The sequence below is a fragment of the Phoca vitulina genome, unplaced genomic scaffold, assembly GCF_004348235.1.
Source record: "Phoca vitulina isolate PV1807 unplaced genomic scaffold, GSC_HSeal_1.0 scaffold31, whole genome shotgun sequence".
Lineage (NCBI taxonomy): Eukaryota > Metazoa > Chordata > Mammalia > Carnivora > Phocidae > Phoca > Phoca vitulina.
In genome coordinates, this window is record NW_022589734.1 from 11783411 (window position 1) to 11805464 (window position 22054).

A 22054-nucleotide genomic window follows, 5' to 3' on the forward strand; every position below is an offset into this window, starting at 1 on the left:
AACTTTCCTGCCAGGTAGAAGATTTGTTGCTGGTTGTATCCTAAAGTCAAAAGTATTAAGAATCTTCAGGATTATTCATTCCACTGCTCTTTCCTATGGAGAAATAATGGAATAATAATAATAATAATAATAATGGAAAGCTAATAGTACAATGATAACTGATACATGTGCCTTCACACATGTAACCTTTCCAAGGAGAACCATAACTCATGCATTATAATGAAGACTTTTGGCATCTTGATTTAGAGCTTTTGAACGAGATTTATAGCTTTTGAATAAAAGATTTATCACTGAGGTTAACCAGTGGCTATTAGCCAGAACCGAGTATTTACAACCTCACATTAAAAAAGGATGGGCCAGAAGCTACATAATTCAGAAAGGAAGCAAAGTAGCTCCCAGCTAGCACAAACCTGAAGGTCAGACAGGTAATACAAATTGTCAATCCAAAAGCATAGCCACCTTGCCAACCGTCATTTTAATAATAGCACATTTGTTTAAAAGCATTAGGTCTCATGTCTATTCTAGAAGTCACACCCAATTCACTGCAATGTGCTTCGAAGTGCAGTGTCTCTGGAAGCTGCTTGCCTGGTTAGATGGGGGTGCCTTAAATAAAATAGGGATATTCCGAGCAAGTTATAATCCTTTTGCCAAGAATACACAAAAACAATGGAGCAAAATGCATGGGAAAATAATGTATCATGACATTCTGTAAGCTACAGGGACAATAAGCTGGCTGGACACTTCAGACCCTCAGCCCATTCAAACACCAGTAAAAGTATTTTCAAGAAACGGCAGATCCTCATCTGTTCTTACATCCAGTATCATTTTAGGATGTCAGAATTCTCCACCATCCGCTGTGTAACAGTACCTGGGGCTTTTAATTTCTCCCACCCAAGGTACATAAGGCAAACTGCTTCTCATATCAAATGCTTAAAGCAAAGGCTGAAAACTGCTTTGAGAGCCAGTCTGAGAGACTCAGCAATTCTGACTCCTCTCTCATTACAGCTCCGGTACAGTGGAGGCCAGGCCTGGGGGGAGCCTCGCGGAGACTTGAACTCCTCTTCAAGTTAGACACCCTCCGAATTCCAGGGCTCCCGCAGCGGCTCTAAGACGAATTCCCAAAACGTTCAGGGGAGATGGACCAGGGTGTGCTGTGAACTCCCGGAGTGGGTCTCAGAGACTGGGTCTCTGCCTGCCGTATGCCAACCTCGGTGACTGAGACCCATCTCTCCCAGGCCCCGAAGGGGTCCCTGGAGAGGAGTTGTCACAGTGGGCAACACACACACACGGACGCACATGCGGAAACCTTAAGGAAAAGGCATCCGCTTACCTTATACTTCATCTCGGCGGCGGGGAGAGTCGAGCCGTTTTCCTACGCTAGTGAGACTGCATGAAGCACTGGCGAGTCCGCCCCTCCATGGAGTGCAGGGCTAAATGAAAGTGAGAACGGTCCGGGCCTGGGCGGGTTTGCCAGTCGCAGCGCGCAGAGCTCCCGCCGGCACAGCCTCTGAGCTCACTGTTTTGATTAAGGCTGGCCGAGCACCGACTATATTTGCATACCGCCCGCCATTGGCTGGCGGACCAAGGTAGCGCGGGGCCCCGCCCACCTCTTAACTTCGCAAAACTCACAAAGAACTTGTAATGTGGTCATTTCTTCTATTAGCAGAAAGGGTGGAAAATAGAACGATGTGGGGAACCCTCTCGAACTTTACTCCCCATCCGCCAACCCCCCCCCCAAAAAAACCCGGGAAAAGGAGATTCTTTTTCAGATTAACCTAAGTTTTAAAGAAATTGAATTCACAGAGCAAGCAGTCTGACAGTCGTGCTTCCTGTGACCTAGCAACTCCTTCATAAACCCATTTCATTTCAAAGCCATTCACCTCCCAATCTCTACATGAAACGAATTCGGGGAACAAAAGGTTTTCTGTCTCCGGGCCCCTTTTTACTAACTACCCCTGCTGATATCTCTCTCTCTCTTTCTCTCCTCCCCACCCCTCCCTTTTTTTGTGGCTGTTTGCTTTTTTTGTTCTTTTCAATGTTCAAAGTACGTGCAACGTCAGTCTGCAGAGGAGACAAAATACAATTCTCTCAGTGAAAAGGAACTCCCCTAGCACAGGCACCCGGGCTTCCCTGGCCAGCTTCTCACCAGGGCCTCAGAGAGCTGTCAGCCACATTCGGCGATCTTCTCTGGCTTTGCTGAGGGTAAAGGTTAGATGTGACCTCTCCGAAGAGGCTGGCCAGTGCACGCCCTATACATCATCGCTGTCCACTGAGTACTGTGTCCTTTGATGGCTGGCATTTCTAGCTCCAGCTTTGAACACTGCAGTGTTTTCCTTCTGACCTCTCTCCTGAAGATGACCCATTAACCCACCAACACTTATTATCAGGCGAACAAAAAATGCCCACTGTTTGATGAGCCTGGTTAAGAAAGACCAGTCTGTCCAGTGAAGCACAGAACATTTGGTTCAGCCTCCTGATTTCTATAGAGAAAGAGATCACCCAGGAGAAGACAGAAACAGTCACCTTTAGCGACTCTTCGGAAGGCTAGAGCTGATAGAGGGGAAAATTCCTTTTCACTGGGTCTCAGGGTTGAGACTCGGTGATTGTAGACAATAGCTGTCCCTGAGTGGGATGGGCTCCAACCAGACTACACGACTTGGATGGAAAAAATCGGCTCTTATTTTTTTCCTGACCTAGTTGGATCAGAATCAGTTTGATTCCCCTCCCCCACAAATTCCCAGTGGATTAAAATTCTACTTTTATGATCCAAACAAAAAGAACAGGAGAGCAGCTGTCCTGCAAAAGTGGTTTCCAGATACAGGGCTCATAGTTTAGATCACAGTTTAATATGGCACTGATTCCCTGGACGTGACCAGCCCCCCACCCCCACCCCCCCCCCCCTTACTAGCGGTCATAATGAGGTTGACACACCCGTTCGGGCCTCAGCTTGGACTTTGCTTTTCCTCATTTAGCCTTGGAGTGAAAATGAGCCTGAGTGATTTTGCAAGGTCTTTCTGAACATAGATAAAGCATGCAGCATATTGCATAGCAAAGGCTCTTCCTAACAGTCCCGCAGTCTTCTGGGCGAGTCATTAGTTTGCAGGAAATTGTGTTTTTGGTGTCTGCCTGGATCAGTCAAAGACCTTCTCATCTGTAAGATGAGTCTTGTGGCCTCCAGAAGATCTAGATAACATTCCTTTGGCTTCCTAAGCAGTGAAGCTGAATCCGCCTTCTGTTTAGTTTGATGAGTACCATTGAGTAGGTGAAAACTATCTCACTCCATTTCAATGCTTTCAAATGGTTTCCCAAAGCATTTGCTAGGGCTTTTTGTCATTTCGTTCTCGCCAGAAAGTTTAATTCATGCTAAGTGGCCCTCTTGCTTTCCTGTTTCTCTCCTGTTGGGTAAGACACCTCAAATCTACCTGCAGTTCATTTCAGGGCAGTTTGGGTCGGCGTTAGTTACCTTGGAGTCAGGTAAACTCTGTTAGAATCTCAACAAATTTTCTTAATTTCTTGATTTCGGTGCCCTGAAGTATAAATTAGGGAAAATAATACTACCTACTTGCTGGAGTTATAATGACTATTGAATGAGATAATATGCATAGGGGCAGCTGGGTGGCTCAGTGGGTTAAGTGTCTGCCTTTGGCTCAGGTCATGATTGCAGGGTCCTGGGATTGAGTCCCGCATCAGGCTCCTTGCTCAGCGGGGAGCCTGCTTCTCCCTCTGCCCCTACTTGTGCTCTCTCTCTCTGTCTCTCTGACAAATAAATAAATAAAATCTTTAGAAAAAAATAGATCATGTGCATACCCAGTACTATCTTAATTAATGATTGCTTATTAATATTTTGTTATTAATTATTTCATCTTAAATTCATCATATATCATTACTATATTATATAACACTACTCTGATATATATAATATATAAATATTTATTTAATTGTATTAATTATGACTGTTATGACTGTTAGACCGCTGTCAATATTTTAAGTGTGATAAGCATTCAGAAAAAGGTGGAAGACAGCTTTCTAATTTAACAGATATTGATTGAGCACCTCCCAGGTACTGTTCCAAGTGGGGAAGGTACAGGAGCAACCCAGACAGACAAAGTCCCCACCCTCGGTGCTTACAGTCTCCCGGGAGTGGGGGACAATAAGTCAATGAATATGTATGTAATACAGTTTTGGAGTGATAAATGCCATGAAGAAAAATTAAGCAGGGAAAATTGCTAGAGGAAAACAGATGAGGGTGGGGGGGGGTGTCTTCTTTTAGAGAAGCCCTTCTAGGGAGGTAATATCGAAGCAGAAATCTGAATGGCACGAGGGATCCACTCAAAGATCTGGGCAGAGGAAAGCGCCTGAGCTTGGTATGTTTAAGAACAGCATATAAGCCCCGTGTACCTGGAGTCGGGCACCTGGGGTTCGGGTGGAGGAGACCGAGACAGGTTGGTGGTGGCAGTTGGATTTCCTCCGGAGCTCCAGAGGAAGTCACCGGAGTGATCTGAGCAGAGAATGATGTGATCTGTTCCTCTGTGTTTTTACCCTTTGTGTAAACACTCAAGGGTAGCAGGCCCTTGGTTAAAATATTGTGCTCTGGTCTTAATGCAGTTTACATAATGCAGCTAGTTGTTACTGTATTCATATTTAGTGGTAAGTATATTAGTATTTAGGCACTTAGTATGTTTTTTCCTTCCCCCTTTGGGGAAACACAAATTCTCTCACTGAATCAAAAAACAGCCCCAACCCCTTCTATTACCTGGGATTTTTGGATGCAAAAATACTGTTTAAACTATGCTATATAAACACTGTCGACCGATCTATGGGGCCACCCTCCTACTCCCGTGGGTAGCCTCCTAAAATGGGCCAGGACGCTGAGGCTCGGGCCCTACCCTATGCTCACCTACACTCTGGCGGCCCCTCAGCCTGCCACCTGCCTGCTGGTGGCCAGGGGCTCTATCTCACCTGATGCTGATACAGACAGGAGCAAGGGATATGGCACCGGACAACGTCCAAATGATTTTCCAGCTGCCACTAGACACGGGCGTATCCACAGCAAGAAATCAAGAGGATGCCAGAGGGAAGAGATTCTCCTACGCACAACTTGGGAGGAACCCATGTGGCTGCTAAGAGCGAAGGGCCAGGTCAGAACATGCAAGGGCAGGAAGTGAGCTCAGGAACCTAGAGCAGCCCCTCTGAAGAGGATGAAGCTGCTCCGAGGGCCAGGTGCTCGCACGGGGTGCCACCAGTTTGGCTCATAACAGCAATCACTGTTTCAGGTCCATTCTGTCTCTCTTGTCTGATCTATTCCAGTCCTTCCTTTGTCATTTCCCCGCCTGCAGTCTCTCCCTGCTGGAAGCTATCTTCCACATCGCTACCTGTTTAATTTCTAGAGTTCAGAGCACATTGCTACTGGGATTAAAAAACCTCTAGGGACACTTCAGTGCCTTTAAAAACAAAATCTGCAGACTTTGGCACGGACTATAATTTGAGCCCCCCCTTCCTTTCTGGCCTCATCCCCTCCCCTCCCCCCCCCCCCCATCCCCCCCTCCAGCCAAACTGGCGGGACTCACCAATTCTAAGACACACTTGTACTGTCCTGACTCCGCACAGATGGGTCCCTCTGCCTAGTGCGTCCTCCCTTCACACGTCTGCTATCAAGCCGAGCCCCAACACTAACCCTTTTGTACTTCCTCGTCAACAACCCCCACTCTGCCCACCTCCTCCTTTCAGAACTAATTCGTCCCTCCCTTCACTATGCCCCCATTGTATTTGGAACACGGCCCTATTATAAGGCTTTTCCACATTGTACCATAATATTGGTTGATCTCCGTGGCCCCAGCTTCAAGGTGAGCTCCAGAGGGACAGGGTGGTATCCTGTCCATCTCTGTGTCCCGCGCAGGCTTATGCCTCATAGGGGCTTAAATACTTGCTGAATGAATGGATGAATAAGAGGACAGCAGTAACTTCAAAGAATGTCTATTTTCTGAGAGTTCTGTGTGACGCTCAGGAAGGGAATGGAGAAAACTTGAGTTTGAAGGCAGTAGCGTGGTTTACATTAATAGGAAGCGAAGCTAAGATGCAACGTTTCAGAACCTACTCAAGGCCTGCTGCCAGTTCTGGCTCTTGGACATGGTTTGGTCTGAAAACTCCAGCTTGTAGGCCTCCTGTTTTTGTGTGATCGATGAGCTAAGAATAGATTTTACATTTTTTATATGAGTGGAAAAAAAGAAAAAGAAGAATATTCCGTGAGTTGTGAAAATTATGTGAAATTCACATTTCAGTGTCTATAAATAAAGTTTTATTAGAACACAGGCACCCTTTCCTTTACAGGGTGTCTTTTGAGCTATAATGGCAGGCTTGGGTGGTTGTAACTTGAAGAGGTAATGGCTACAACCGCCCTCCCCCCAAAATGTATTATTTGGCCCTCCACAGGAAACATTTGCTGACCCATGCTCTAGAATAGTGCAAGATAGATGTATCCCTGAGTTCAGACTCAAAGATAGATCCTTCCACATCCACAGGGAAACGATCTAGAAATACTCCTTCTACGGCCATGCATTATGATTTCTAGTTTGAAAAACAAAATCTACAAAAACCAAAGTTATTTCACAAAATAATGCGAGGCAGCAGTTTTTCCATTCTGTAAATCTTCAGAAATCTCCCCAAAGACGAGCCACCAAGAGTTTTCCAATTGACCTCTGGCATACTCAGCCTTGATCGAAACCCTCCTGGCTGCCAGGCCCTAGTGTTACGTATCACAAACGTGATTTCATTGAATATTTATCTAATATGACAACCCTAATCTTACATGTAACAAAATTGGAGACCCAGAGAGGTCACACAGCTTGCACAAAGTTACAGGTGGATGAGTGTGGGTCTGGTGTTGGAAGGCAGGCTCTCTGGCTCCTGAGTCTGTGGGTCCTCACCGCTGTCCCCCAGCATCCCCTGGAAGTCTTCATTATCTGAGCTCCCCACTTGTCAGTCAGTTCAATGAGGTAGCTTCTCCACCCAAGTGGGACTAAACCCAACTGAAGAGCAAATTGTCAAGTTGTGACACACCTCATCCGTGCTTTCAAGCCCTGCTTGTCTAGACTGTCCCCCTTAATCATTGTGTCTCTTTAGGTCCCATCTTTCCCCCTGCTTGCACCCTCTTTCATGAGACCTTTCCTTTCCATTGCTGATCTCTTCCCCACCCCCCTGTCTCTCCCTACCTCTGCCCTGGGTCGGTGCTTCCCAAAGCTCACCCCCCTTAAAAGCAATTATGAATGCTCCGTGGGCCTGGGGAGGGGACTTGGAATCGTAAAAATATCCCCCAGGTGATTGTGTACACAGCTTGTCATTTAGTGCTTAGGTGTTGTCTTTACTGTTTCTCCTGGGAGGAAGAGCTTCTTCTCCGCAGTGAGATTTCAAGCAACTTGGGGAAGGGGATTTATGCAGACAACTGAGTCTCATGGTATGTCTTCCCAGAGCCCTGTGTCTTTTCCACGCTCCCAGCCTTTGCTGACGCCAACGTGGAAAAAATAAGTCACTTTTCAGCCAGCAGAAGAAAGAACACCTCTCACTCTAGGCAATAGCCCCCCCCCCCCTTTTTTTTTATCTGTTGAGCTGGTCAAGCTCTTAGAATGAATGAAAGTCTGTTACTAAAGAGATGCTCTAGATACAGCCTCTAACACCGTTTCTTCCTGTACTGGGAATGGAGTGTTCATTCACTTTCTCACCACTACTATTTTGGTGAAAGAGACTCACTAAGGCTGCCCAATCCTAACTCTTCCCACCCACCCCCTCCCTTAACAATTATTTTATTATTATTATTATTTTTAAAGTTTTTCTTCCTACCCACCCCCCCTTTTAACAATAGTGTCTGAAGGATAAACTCTATTTTCTGAAAGAGTTGTTAAAAACATTGTCTTATAATATTTGTTTCTGCAGATGGAGGGTGTTGTTTATTAAAAAGGCTTGTTGACTCATGATCCCAAAATTACTTCTGATTTGGCGCCCTCTGACTTACTTCTTATTCTCACTCAGTGACAAGCCACCGGGGAGGGGTGGGGCTCTAAACAACAGAGAATAGAAATGATTCTTCTAGAGTTCTCTTTACTGCATGACATGGTGGATTCCCACACTGTGACGACTTTACAAGGTCTCACTGCCCCGTTTTACTGAGTCAAGTTTATAAGTGTGTCTTTGTGAACTTCCTTTTAAAAATCTACCATCCTCTTTCCCCTACCCCATTTCCCACTGCCATCTGTCACAGATTCTTTGAGGTGGCTTTAGTGCTAAAATGGTGTGTCTTAGACCCCTATCCGTCCTTGATAAACCATGAAAGAATATATGCAATCCTGTGTCACCAACATGCTACTAAAAACCTACATAGACTCATGTAAATTGCCCCTGGTAATTATGGGCAATACCTGGACTTGATTTTTGAAAAACTGTAATCGTGAAGTTTTTGATGTTTTACATATACATCCATCATAGTGTTATTATAACTCTGGAATCCTTAATTACTACCTTCCCCCCCACACACAAAGAATAAAAAACAAAACAGATTAAATTATATGTCAAGTAAACTTGCTCAACTTTAGTAAAATATGATAAGCAATGATGAGGTTCCATTTTAGCATGTAGTATTTTCTTCCTGTGAAGGATTTGGGGAGTTAATTTAGGGGTGAAATTGTGAGCAAGACGAACATGCGAAGGTTTACATTTCCACTCTTTAGATGTATCCAGTTGGGCACAGGAATGACGTTCAGTGGGACAAAAGGACTTTATTGGTAAAATTGTGTAGGCTGCCTGGCAAGACTCTCTCCTGCTCTCTCTAGCCATGAGGCATTCTGTTATTGCATGCTTCAGTTTGTCCAAATAAACTATTTGTTATATGAAACTGTCATGGAAGTCTCTTCTGCTGCTAGAAACGGCAGACTGTGGATCCTTACAAAGGTCAAGGTGATCTGCCACGACCATGTAGACAGAAATCCCATGCCTAGGCGGAGGATGGCCTGTTTTTCTGGAAGGCAGTGCTGGACACAAGGACATTGCTATGTGATGTGTATCCAGTAAGAGGGGACAAACGCACCAAGCTTCCTTCTTGCTCACTTTTGTTCTTCCTTTATATATTCTTTTTTTTTTTCTTTATATACTCTTAAGTCTGAAGTCTTCCTGTCCTCTCTTTGCATCTGTACCTATGATGGAACATGATAACGTGACATGATGTGCGGTTCCCTCTCCACTTGTGCTCCTGTCCAGGTGTAGTAAACAGAGAGGCTTAGGGACTGTGGGCCCGACGTGCCTGGATGGGGCTGGATGTTCTGTGTCCAGTCTGTTCCTCCAGACGCACTGGCCACTAAAATTCACCTTCCGCATCCAGCATCCAGCCTACATCCAGGTGGAGGTGGGGGCGGAGGTGGAAGCGGAGTGGGGTGGGAAAAGATCAGGGAGCATGGCCGGGTGGGTGTTTTAAACACCGGATGACCACTTTCCTGGAGGCACAGGGTAAACCGTTTCTTCAGGGGTTTGGAGATGCATTCCTGCCCCCTGAAAGGGGCCAGCTAACCCAGTCCTCCAAGGAAGCCGGCCTCCTGTCCCTTGCTGCCCTCACCAGCTGGGGCCAGTGAGTGTCCAGCAGGCCCCGTCCCAGGGCACCAGGCCTGTCTGGCCAGCCCTGGCGACCGCCAGCTGGCGCTGATGAGCGAGGGGAAGGAATCTGAGTAATGCAGGGCCTTGGGGGGTGGCGGGGGGTGGGGGGAGGACAGGAGAGGAGGAATGTGGTGTGGGGACACAGCTCAGCCGGCACTGTTCGAGCCAAGCTTTTGAAGAGTTTGATTCATTTTAGAAAGCAAACAAACTGCTCCAGCTATCAGCAATCTTTTATTTTGTCTGCGAGAGGAATGCCTCTCCAGCGTGGGCCGGGCACTGGGCGGTGGTGGAGACGCGGGTGTCCACCCTTGACTTGCCATGTGGAGTGTGGACGGCGCGTTCCTTTCTGCCCACTGAAGCTGAGAAATGCAGAGCAGCTCTCTTCCTTGCAAGAAAAGCCGAGGGGGAGCCCTGCTAATTAATGAGCAAGCCGAGGCCTTGAGCCTCACTCGCTCACACCACGGGGGCTTACAGAGGTTGAGTGTGAGTTCCCATCATTCGCTTATGTCCTGGCACCCTGTGACTTCAAACGGGGGGCGGGTAGAAAAAGGGGGTGTTGCAAAGGTTTTCTTGAACTCTGGGGCCTGCAGGTCTCGTGATTCATGCTCTAACCAGCCTTGGGAGCTTCTGGTCTTCCGAAGGGCGGAGAGCTGGGGGAAGAAGCAAGGCTTCTGCTCTTTCTGCCCCTAGAAGATAGGGGCCACATGTTCCCCAGCTTCAGATATCGCCGCCTCGAAATCACTCTACATCTTCAAAAGCCATCTCCTGTGCTGTTCTATTCACCAGGAAAACAAATCTCTTTCCTCCTTGCCCAGACTAGGCTGTGTTTCTTCTTCTCTTCTAACCTCACTTTGGGACTCAGCTTCCCGCTCCCTCTTCTCTCATTTTTACCCCGAATCTCTCATATCCTGCTCTCTACGTGTACGTTCAGGTCTTCCTCATCCTAAATAGAGAGCCACAGTTCCTTGTTAAAAAACCTGGAGGCCAGAGGCATTGTGGGATTCCGAATATTTCAGATTTTAGAAGCAGACTGACCTATCCCCCAGACTACACAGTTCCCAGTGGGACCAGGGCCAGCCTCCCATATGCAAACTCATTCATATTTCGGCAGGAAGATGTACGAAGACTCATGCCAAGTGGGGTAAATGAAGAATATGCGTTACCTTGGGCCAAGTCAGGTCAGGTTTTGCTAAATGAGTTGTGAAAGAACTCGAGACTTTCAACCTTCATAACTGTGGATGAGCGAGCATGGACCACTAGTACATTCTAGTTCCTCCGGGCCTTCCCTTGGGCACTTCTCCTTCCCCCAACATCAGGCTGAGTGCTGTCTCTCTTCCACTTGCCACGACCAGAGGGCCAGAGTGAGCAGTCCGGAGCCTGGCCTCCCATCCGGGCCTCCTCTTCTCTGCCTCTGCCATCCACTCCGTGGACCACCATTCAGGCCAGCGCCTCTCGGGCTCTCCAGGGGCACGTACCAGGGCTTCCCATTCCCAAATCATTTACAACACACCAGTCCATTGTGTTGTAAAATACTTAACAATATGTTACTAGAAAAATGGAGTAAAAAAACCATCAGAAATACAAGCCTTATCTTGTATTTATTATGGAATCCAACGATATAAAACAGCCCCCTGTCTAATTGCCTTCGGGGCTGTGAAGGGCTCGCTCTCCACCTCACTTCTGAGATGGACCTGGGGTGGGGGGGGTGTGGCCTGGAGGGCAGGGCTCTGCAGGTCACATTTGGAGGAGCCCTCCACTGCCCACGCCAGGGGCTCTCCTGGGCCCTTTGCCTTCCCTAGCTTCCGACATTCTCCACTGCCACCTCTCTCAAGGTGGCTTCCTCCTCTGGCCTCCACGGCTGTGGGCTCTTCTTGCTCTTCCACGGCGCTCGCCAAGACTTCAGTCTCCTTTCCAGGCAGGATTTCCGCCAGGTTCCACCTTCAGCCTGTTTTCTTCTGTGCTTTCCCATTATGTATCCAATCCTCTCTAGCGACTTCTACTCTCATTCCTGGGTAGATGACAATCACATCTCCTGACCTGTGTTCTGAGTCCCAAACTCTCACTTCCTACCACACCCAAATAGTCCAGAGGCACCTCACTAGTCACATATTGTGACGGTTAATTTTATATGTCAACTGGGGTAGGCCACAGTGCCGAGATATTTGGTCAAATACGAGTGTAGACATTGCTGGGAAGCTATGTTGTAGATGAGAATAACAAGTAAATCAGTAGACTTTGAGTAAAGCAGATTATCCTCCACCATATGGGTGGGCCTCATCTAATCAGTTGAAGGCCCTAAGCCACAGAGGTCCCCCTCCCCCCGCCCCCCCTGGAAGAGGGAATTCTGCTCTAGGCTGCCTTCGAACCTGAGCTGCTGCATCAACTCTTCAGCTCTTCACTGGGTCTATAGCCTCTCAGCCCGCCCTGCAGATTTTGGACTTGTCAGCCTCCACAATCATGTGCCAATTCCCTAAAATCTCTCTCCATACAGACGCACGCGTGCACTCACGCATGCACACACACACATCCTATTGGCCTCTTAGTTCTGTTTCTGTGGAGAACTCTAGCTAACATACATATGAACTTCCCACTGAAACAGTGCCCATTTCTAACTATTCTATTTATGATGCTGCTTTTGTCTCAGATGCCTAGAATCAAAAGTTCAGACTGATCTTTTGTTGTTTCCCCCCTGCCTCTCCCCACTTCCATCGGCCATGTCAGTTCCACATCCTCAATATTTATGGCATAAACACCCTCCTTTCCCTTCATCTGCTATTGAAGATCCCCAACCACCACTCAGGCCTGATCGATCATAGAAGGCATGCCCCTGTCCATGATGATAGGCCCAAGAAACTGGCATGTGATTCACAGAGTCAACCTGAGATCTTCTTTGAGATTTTGTAAACGAAGCTTGGGAGACAGAGGACCTTTCTTTCTTCGGATCATAATCTGTAAATGTATGTTTGGTAGTGAACATCTTTTCCTCATTGTACAGAGTGTCTATAGCAAGAGAGAGTGAGTCCACATGCAAAAAGAAGCAAAGATATTTGGAGTGGAGGAATGGAGAGAACACTAATGCTGTTGTCTGTGCCTCTGGATGAAGCCATGCCTGCAACCCAATTCATAAGGCAATGAACACACTTTCCTGCCTAACGTAGTTGGAGTTGAGTTTCTTTCATTTGCAACTACAGCTCTCTGACTAACCCTCTGCCAGAAAGTATTCTCCTAAAGGGCAAAGACTGTACCTTATTCATGTGTGTCTCCTAAATGTGACACCACATTTAGGATCTTCTTGGTCTATGTGTTGCACTGAATTCCCAGTTTGTCCTTAAGACACCAGCTACATTGTGAAATTGTGTGTGACAGGAGAGGAAGAAATGACAGAAAGGAACATTTTCTGCAGCTTCTGTGATGCAGAAATAGAATAGAGACTTAGGTATGGGGAACGTCCCAGAGTGATGGCAGTTGGGGTCATGGTGGCCCAAATGAGAAGTAGATCCACCCTCTGATTTCAAATTCATTGATTGAGAGACACAGATTTAATAATGAAAGGAAAAGCAAGACATATTTTTACTATGAAGTGTGGGGTAGCAGTGTTTTGTCTACATATAGATCCGCATAAATATTTATATTATATTGCCTTTCCAATTAACTTGTACTTGTTAATCACTGCTGAGATTTCACTCATCCGTCCACCAATACTTACTAATTGCTCAACAGAATGCTAGGCACCATGGGAATTACAAAGATGAATAATACCCAGATGCTGCCCTTCCTTCTTAAATACCTGTTACGGTAGCCACCAAGGGGACTTCATGAAGATAAACTTGTGTAGAAAAAAAAAATCACACCGTAAAGTTATGTAAGTTTCTATTTTAAAATCATCTGGTTCTAATTTACTAAATTTAATGCTTTAGAGTCAATGCCAAAGCGCTACATTTGATTTATGGAAATACTTTAGCACATTTTTCCATCGCACTCTTGTACAATATATTTACCGCCCTTTTGTTATGGTTAGAAAGATTATGGATCTTAAAAAAAAAAGCCCTCTTTATGAGCTTGGTGATATTTTATTATAAAATGCCATAAGATGGAATAAGAAATCTAGTAAACAATAATACTCACTTAGGAGCATTCCACATGGTTTAGCCTTTTTGTGTGTGTATATATATATATATATATATATATATATATAAATTTAACAGAGAGATCTGGAAAATGGATGTTTAAAAACTTGCACTTTATGCCAAACCACTTCTTTTCAGGGCAAACAAGTACTTTAGGGCGTGGGGGGGTGGTTATTTAAATGGCAGTCATACTATACTACAATACTAACAAAATAATAATGCCAATACCAAAGGATACAGAATGTCATAGACTCAGACTTCCGGAGGGAGCTTAACAAATATTCCAGCAAAATGGAATCTAAGAATATAGACCTAAGTACCATTGGTGTCCGTGGCTTAGGCCCCCGCACCCGCCAGCAGGGCAGGGGAGTGAGGTTTCAGGAGATGTGGGGCTGCTCAGATTACCTCCACCCTCCCTGACATGCTCACCCACTGAGGAGGCAAAGGTAGGTCTGCCCAGGTCTTGTGAATAAACCACCTCTATGTGACCTTCTGGGCTCTGGGCTTGACCAGCTCATTTGACCAGCTCACTTGGTCACAGAAAAATCCAGACTTTGTGTCTATCTTTTCACTGAAGCCTCCCAGACGTGCCCACGAAGGCCACCCTGCATCTTCAAAGCAGTATTTAAAGCTTGTTTGTATTCATTTTGTTCCCGCTTTACCCTGGCTTCGCTCAGCTTACAAAAAACCGCAGGTTTTACACTTCGCACCCACATAAAATAAGATGGCTGCCTAGGAATTCCCCATCCGCCCTGCAGTTTTGCACTTCTTTAAAACATAGAAACCTCATTTCTCTCAAACAGAGTTTAGTCAACTCTTGTAAATGAAAAATGGCAAAGGCCTTGCCGTCGAAATGTTTCCTTTTCAGCAGGCGATCTTCACGTCGTGATATGATGAAGGATGCAGGTGATCCAATGCCTCAGAAGGAATGACAGGTGCCTGTCCAGCATGGCTCAGAGGCCTCGAACTCTGGCTTGGATCCTCCCACATCCAGACAAAGCTTGAGTAGCAAGAAGCTATCAAATATAGCTCTTCCCTGTCTGGCCAAGACTGGTTCTCCACACTCCTCTGCCCTGGAGCCAGTCTTCCCGAAGTGAAGGGAACACCATGATCTCTCACTCCTTCTGGAGTCTTCTCTGGAGTGTGTCTCCCTTTACCTCTTCAAGTGCATTTATTTCTCCCTGACCCTAGCTCAAGCCTCACCTTCTCCTTGACACGGACTCCAACCTCTACTGAGGAGTCCTTTTCCCAAATCTGTGTGATGCTCACAGCCTGGTGTGGACGCCAGCATCATGGGGCTGCTGTGTATCACTTGTGAACCCCTCACTGTGCCTTGTTTGGGGGCGGGTGCCTCATGTCTGCATGACAGTTGACCTTGGAGGCAGGCAATCCCCTATCTGACCCAGGCAATAGCCATTTGTGTGTATTGACACACAATTCACATACATATACTTCACCATTTTAAACTGTATACTGGTTTTTGGTATACCCACAGAGTTGTACCACCATCATCACTAATTCCAGAACATCTTTATCACCTCAAAGAGAAACCCACTCCCCACCAGCAGTTTCACCATTCCTCTTCCCTCCCAATCCTAGCAATCTAATTTCTGTCTGGCAATAGCAAATTATAACTGACTTCATGCGTTTTGTTTTCTTTCCCCAGCACCATTCCAGAAGCTGGCACAAACATGAGATTGCTCATTAAAATTTCTGTATGCATTGAAAAGGATTGCTTCGGTTGTGTGAACACACATACATATTTAATACTTGCGAGGGAATGCAGAGCGATAACAACCAAAGAATGGTAATTGAATACAGAAAGGGAAAGCAAAAGTTGGGGCGGGGGGAGTGTTTGGTGAGTCAGTGGGGGTTGGGGAGTGGAGGCTTTAGAGAGAGAAGAGAAATACTGTCTTACAGGGACAGGGAGATTATTCTCTTTGTATTTACCTAGTAGGGTCTTATCATGTGCCAGGTACAGCTAAGCAAGCACATCCTCTGATCTCTGTACCAATCAGGCAGGAGGTAGGAATCCTACCCTCTAGATGAGGAAGGAACCTGATGTTCAGAGAGGTGAATGCCTTGCCCAAGACCACACAACAAGGATTTAATGAAAGCTTGCTGGTCTCAGATCCCATGCTCTTAATACTTTGTTATTTCTTTTGAACAATGCTGCTCCTCAGGGCTCTGAGCTTCTCCCTTTGTTTTCTCTCCCCAGGCAATGCCCCCCACTCACAACGCTTCCATAGCCACCCAGCCACATGCCAATGACTCTCCAGTTTTCATCTCTGGGATGGGTAATTTTATAGGTTAACTTGGTTGGGCCACCTTGTCCAGATATTTGGTCAAACATTATTCTGGGTGTTTCTGTGAGGGTGTTTACTTTTGTGGGTGGGGTTCATCTAAACACTTGAAGGCCTGAATACAACAGAAGGCCTACCTTCCCTGAGCAGGAGGGATTTCTGAGGACTGCCTTAGGACTTCATCTGCAGCGCTGGCTCTTCCTGCTTCTCAGCAGATTGTCTTTGAACTTGAACTCTTTCCTAAGTGTCCCCCATCCGATTTTGGTCTAGCCACCCTCCACAAACACGTGAGCCACATCCTTCAAATAAATCTTTCTATATCCGCACACATCCTATGGGTTCTGTTTCTGTGGTAGAGCCCTGACGAACACAGTCCCGGAGATTTAAACCCCAGTGTTCATCTGGTTACTGAACATCTTCATGGTCATGTCAAGTCATGGACCCCTGGCTCTCTTTCATCCTCTAGAGCTCCCCAGAAGAGTAGCTCCACATCCAGCTATGGTAGCAAGCCAGAAAGCTGGCATCTGCCTGACCCAGCTGACAACCCATCGCTAGTGCTCATATTTACGCTTTGCATGTATCTTTCAAACTATCCCCATCCCTTTGTACCGTCTGTCCCCAGCTGTACAGCTCAGGCCCCTCTTGTCACTCCCTGAGTGTCTGGGCTTCCACTCAGGCCTCCCATGCATTTCTCTTTTAAAACGGCCAATCCGATGATGCTCCTTTGATGCTTAAAAGGTCACCTCCCAGTTCTCTCAAGAAAAAGTAACAACACAAAATGAAACAAAACATAAATCTCCAATGTGACCCGTACCAGTGCTTCTCAAACTTCTCAAACTTTCTCGTTGTGCACGCGCGTCTCCTGGAGCTCTTGTTAAAATGCAGCTCCGGGGGTGCTGGGTGGCTCAGTTGGTTAAGCAACAGACTCTTGATTTCGGCTGAGGTCGTGATCTCAGCGGCTCGGGATCGAGCCCTGCATTGGGCTCTGTGCTCAGCGGGGAGACTGCTTCAGGATTTTCTCTCTCTCTCCCTCTGCCCCTCCCCCTGCTCACTCTCTCTCTAAAATAAATATATTAAAAAAAACAAAACAAAACATGCATGAGCGCCTGGGTGGCTCAGTTGGTTAAGCGTCTTTCTTCTGCTCAGGTCAGGATCCTGGAGTCCTGGGATTGAGCCCCGTGTCAGGCTCCCTGCTCAGCGGGGAGTCTGCTCCTCCCTCTCCCTCTGCCCCTCCCCCTGCTCGACCTCTGTCTCTCACTCACTCTCTCTCTCTCAAATAAATAAATAAAATCTTAAAAATTAAAAAAAAAAATGCAGCTCTGGTTCCATAGCCTGGGTGGGGCCTGGGGGATCTGAGTTCCTAGCAAGCTCCTGGGAAGGATGGAGCTACTGGTCCACAGACCACTCTTAGAGTGTCCAGGGCTCAGAGGACACAGCATGGTGGGGCCTCTGCCTGTCTCTGTGGTTCTCTCCCTTGTGTCTCTCCTGGAACCCAGGTGCTGCAGACATTGGCCTTTTCCAGCTTCTCTGTGCTGCATGCTGCCTGTCACCACAAGGCTGAGAGCACTTTCCCTCCTGACTCTTGCTCAGCATTCAGGATTCATCCGAAATAGCACTCTGCTTACTGTGTTGGAGCTCCCTGGTTCCATACCAGCATTGCACACTGCACTTCTCTTGCAGTTCATCACACTTATTCCTACTTGTTCAAAGTCAAGCTCTCTTACGAGGTCATAGGCACATGAGGGCGGGAGCCACATCTGTCTTGTTACTGCCCCATTGCAGGATAGGGGATTGGAGCTGGGCACCTAGAACTGCATTCATTCGTTCATTTTTTTTTTTTTTTCACTGAATCACCGAGAGGTCAGTTGGTCACTCAGTGAATATTTATTGAGTCCTGTAGCATTAGATTTGACTGTGAGTGACAGAAAAACCCTAGGACGGGTTTAAACAAAGTAGAAGTTAATTTTCTTCTCATTTATGAAGAGTCTGGAGGCCCGCAGCCCAGGACTGGCTGAGGGCTGGATGAGGTCTGCAGGGACTCAGAATTTCTCCAGCCCACGGCACTGCCTGATGCCATGACCAGCCCCTGATGGTCTTTCCCCCAAATGGCCATTGTCCTTGGAGGTCAGAGACGGTGCCAAGTTGTAAAATTTTGCAAAATGTTGGCTCTGGATGAGAGTTAGAGCCCTATGACAAGCATAGTAGCCAAATCCTAAATTTAATTTGACACACCATGAAAAGAAGACAATTGTATGCAAGCCTTGGTGGAACCTCCACCTGCCCCCTCCATGGGTTTCCTTCTCGAGGTGGCCTCCAGCATCTCCCCTTCTCCTCAGCACAATTATGTGGGTCCTTAACATACGGAGGAAGAGAGAGGCTGCTAGTGCGTAGGGTCATCCTGAATCTACCAAAGAGCTTTTTGCCGCCAGTCTTATGCTCACAAGTCCTCAGGTGCCTCTTCCCCAGCACGCTGACGTTCACCCAGTAGGGATCCCTCCTCCCCTAGGTCCCTGAGAGAGACCTGTTAGCCAAGTCCAGCGACACTTTTTAAGTTTGACAATCTTTATTCCCTGGGGGTAAGTGTGTTGGGGTTGTGACTTTAGCTCTGAGATTCTAGAAGTGGGCACAGCCGACCACCCCCCACTCCCATTCCTCTGAGCACTGAAGTGCCTTTCAGCTTTACCATTCCTCCACATTTCAAAGTTCTCATTGCAAATCAATTTCATAAGGCCCCAGGCTCAGCCCCCTGGTTAACAACCTTAAAATGGCACTTCTCCCTGGATTGAGGAATAAAACCACACACCTGCAAATTCCTTACTAACTTTAACTCTGATCTTTAACTGTGAGTCCGTGTGCCCTGTTCTAATTTCTCTAGGTACTGTGTCTGGATCTCCCACCTGTGGAAATGTCTCCAGAAGTTTCCTGCTCTAAGGAGATTTAAAGAGATGATGGGTTAGATGATAGGTGTCTCCTTAATTTGGATTTTAAAGGAATAAAGGTGTTTTGTTGTTATGGTTGTTGTTTTGCTAAAATCACCTGCCTTGGCCTGCTACCCTCTGTTAATGGGATATCTATGATGGGGACATTTCAGGGAGATGAGTGTTAAACAGATAGGGACATTGGAATCCAGAGTAGTTAAGTGAGGAGCTCAAATCCAGGCTGTAGGGGAAATAGCTACTTTCCTTGTGAAGAAGTCATTTCCAGAAGCATCTTCACCTCTCCTGGTTCTCTCTCCCCTCCCAGGCTGGTGGGACCCATATTAGGAGCCTAGTTTTGGAGGTGAAAGGGCTGAGGGCTGTTTATTTTCTGTAGAAGTGATTTGCCTGGGCAGCAGAGCCGGTTGGACCCTGACTCCAGGCTTCCCGATTTGTGTCCAATTCCCTCCCACTCAGGTTCCAGTGACGCGTGGAAAGTCTCAAGCCTCAGAGACAGGCATTCAGCCCTCCAGGGATTTAGGAGCAGAGCTACAAGGCGAAAACAAAGTGAAACTAGGAATCGACATGGTCTCATGGAAGAATATGGTCCTTTTTTTGGGTGTTTCCACAAAGAAATGACCCTTTGTATTCTAGTTGCCCAGAATCTTCCACTAATTTCTCTGTGGCTCAATTCCAGGGGTATGTTTGCCGTGGCCTCTGTGCTGCTTCCTGCCTCAACATAGGTGTGTGTGTGCATGTTCACCCCTCAACATGAGCCTGTCCTGCCTCAACATGTGTGTGTGTGTGTGTGTGCGCGCGCGCGCGCATGTCCACCCCTCAACATGAGCCTGTGCGCGTGTGTGTGCGCACATCGTGCACATGCGCATGTTCGGGCAACTGTTTGTGCGAATATGCGTGTGTGTCTGGCGGGGGTAAAGGGCACGATTCTTCCCTTACCTCCAGCGATCAGTTCATATAATGCCTCTCCCATACCCCGTACTTCTGCTCAGCCCCTTGGTTGGACACCCTGTTATTTGATTCCTGTCAACCACAAGTTGCATTTTGCTCTCCGGCCCTGCATGGGAGCCTCATCTGCTATCGTAGTCCTGCCCCTGCTAGGTCTTCGGCTCAGGTCTGGCCTGCGAGACTTGGCAGTGGCCGTCAAGGCCTCTCCAGAGACAACTGGTGTTCTCATTTTCTACCAGCCTGAGCATGTCATAAACGTTCTGGCCCAGTGGCAGCTGAGAATACAGGTGAACACAAAAATAAAAAAAGGCCCTTGGAGGCTCTCGGAGGGTGCCAATCAAGTGAAGGAGCAGTAGGTTCCTTTTGAAATAATCTGAACCAGCTCGTGTCTCTACCTCGTGGTAACTCATTTATCTCTGCTTAATTGGAATGCCTCAGCAAACCTGTGCTAATATAATTTTCTGAGGGTCTGAGTGGGCCAGTCTCTGCCTTTAAAGGGAGTGAGACAAATTAACACGTGCACACAAGTGCTCCCTGCACACCCTCCCCCCGCCCCAGCACACACACAATCACAGACACACACTAAAACATGATTCACTGCAAATTTGCATTTAAGACCCTGGAAGTTATGGTTGACCTTTTCCCAGGCCTCCTGGAAGCACCCCCTTCCATGGTCAAAGAAACGCTACAGAGAAATAGACATCTTAGTTCCACATCACTTACACTGTTTAATTATGCAGAACCTTCTACACATGCAAAGCATTATTATCTTAATATGCAAAGTTGAAAGTGACAAATATTGAAGAGAAACTCATTCCTAGCCTGGCCAAGTTCTGTTTTCCAAGAAAAAGCTCTGTCTCTCAAATATATGGTTTGTTTTTGTGTGTAAATTGGTTTTGTACTCTGGGTCAACATATCCCCAAAAGAGAGACACAGAGAGAGAGGGAGGCAGGCAGGAAGGAAAAAAGAAAAACTAGAGACAGAGATGATAGGAATACATTCCCCCCACCCCCTCAATTTCAACACAGAGATCATTCTTTTGGAAAACTAGGCTTTGAACTAGATGTTTTTAATGCTTACTGATGGTCACCTAGGAACATTATCTTCTGGGGAAACAGTAGAAACAGAGTAATGTTTACGATTGTCTTAATGATCTAAGATCCTTGCAAACAGCTGAGTCCCAAGGAAGCCAGGACACGTTCTTTCAAGAACTTGTAGACAAGGATCAGGTTATGGGCAAAGGAAATGCTCCAACTTTAGTCCTAATAAGTTCCCATTTAGTTTCTTGTCCAGCCAATGTCCTATTTTGGTTTTGTCACATTCACACATATGTGTGGTCACTCACTCACAAAAACTTGTCACATCAAACTGAGTTTTAAGTCTTGTTAATAATGATAAAAAAAAAACCTCACTTTGCAGGATTGTAAGGGAGGAAAAGATGTAATGAAATCAAACAAAACCTCCCCAGTTACAAGAATCTGGCCTCCTCCACTGAGGTTGCGGGGAGTAAGTTCTCTGTAGCAGTTGTGATTTCTGAAGGACAAATTTGATCAGGGTGGATGGCTCATTCTTCACTTTTATGTCCTCCTCCCTGAAAAGTCCTGGGTCTCCAGGAAAATTGCTGGAGATTATATGCTTTTTCCTTTCCATGCACAACCCCATGCTCTGGGACAAACACATATGATGGTGAGTTACATCGTGAATGTTCATGGTATCACCAAAGTCTATTTCTTCTTCTTGAACATAATAGGCAGAGACACGAGTATGCTTTGAGTACACATGTAAATGCAACATCATCCTAAGGATTGTATGCAAAGAATAAAATAGATCCATCACTCTCCCTTTCAGAAAATGATGATTCAGGAAGTGATATGATGCCATATTGAATAAACATTGAGGAAGAATTAGATTCATCTGATTATTTTGTATTGGTATTCATTTTTTCGTGGATTGTCATTTGGAACCACCGGTTAATATCATGGCATCTTCAACCATATGTTAAAAGCATGTGGTTCAAATCACCAAACTATGGAAAGAGCCCAGATGTCCATCAACAGATGAATGCATAAGAAGATGTGGTATATATATACAATGGAATATTACACAGCCA

At 46.4% G+C, this 22054-nt stretch overlaps 2 protein-coding genes across 5 annotated transcripts in view; one reads left to right on the forward strand and one right to left on the reverse strand.

Moving 5' to 3' along the window:
• SMIM13 (small integral membrane protein 13) overlaps positions 1 to 22054 on the forward strand; it is a 209614-nt gene that overhangs the window by 113685 nt on the left and 73875 nt on the right. The gene's annotated exons all lie outside the window — the stretch shown is intronic.
• Positions 1 to 22054, reverse strand: part of NEDD9 (neural precursor cell expressed, developmentally down-regulated 9) — a 178988-nt gene that overhangs the window by 43744 nt on the left and 113190 nt on the right. Inside the window, exon 1 of one of the 3 annotated variants that reach the window (XM_032424869.1) lies at positions 1331 to 2816. The exons of the other annotated variants lie outside the window; for them this stretch is intronic. Within the exon in view, the coding sequence (XP_032280760.1) occupies positions 1331 to 1342 (12 nt within the window). The 5' untranslated portion in view covers positions 1343 to 2816. Of the gene's footprint in view, positions 1 to 1330; positions 2817 to 22054 lie in introns of those variants that run through there. 3 annotated transcript variants of the gene reach the window in all.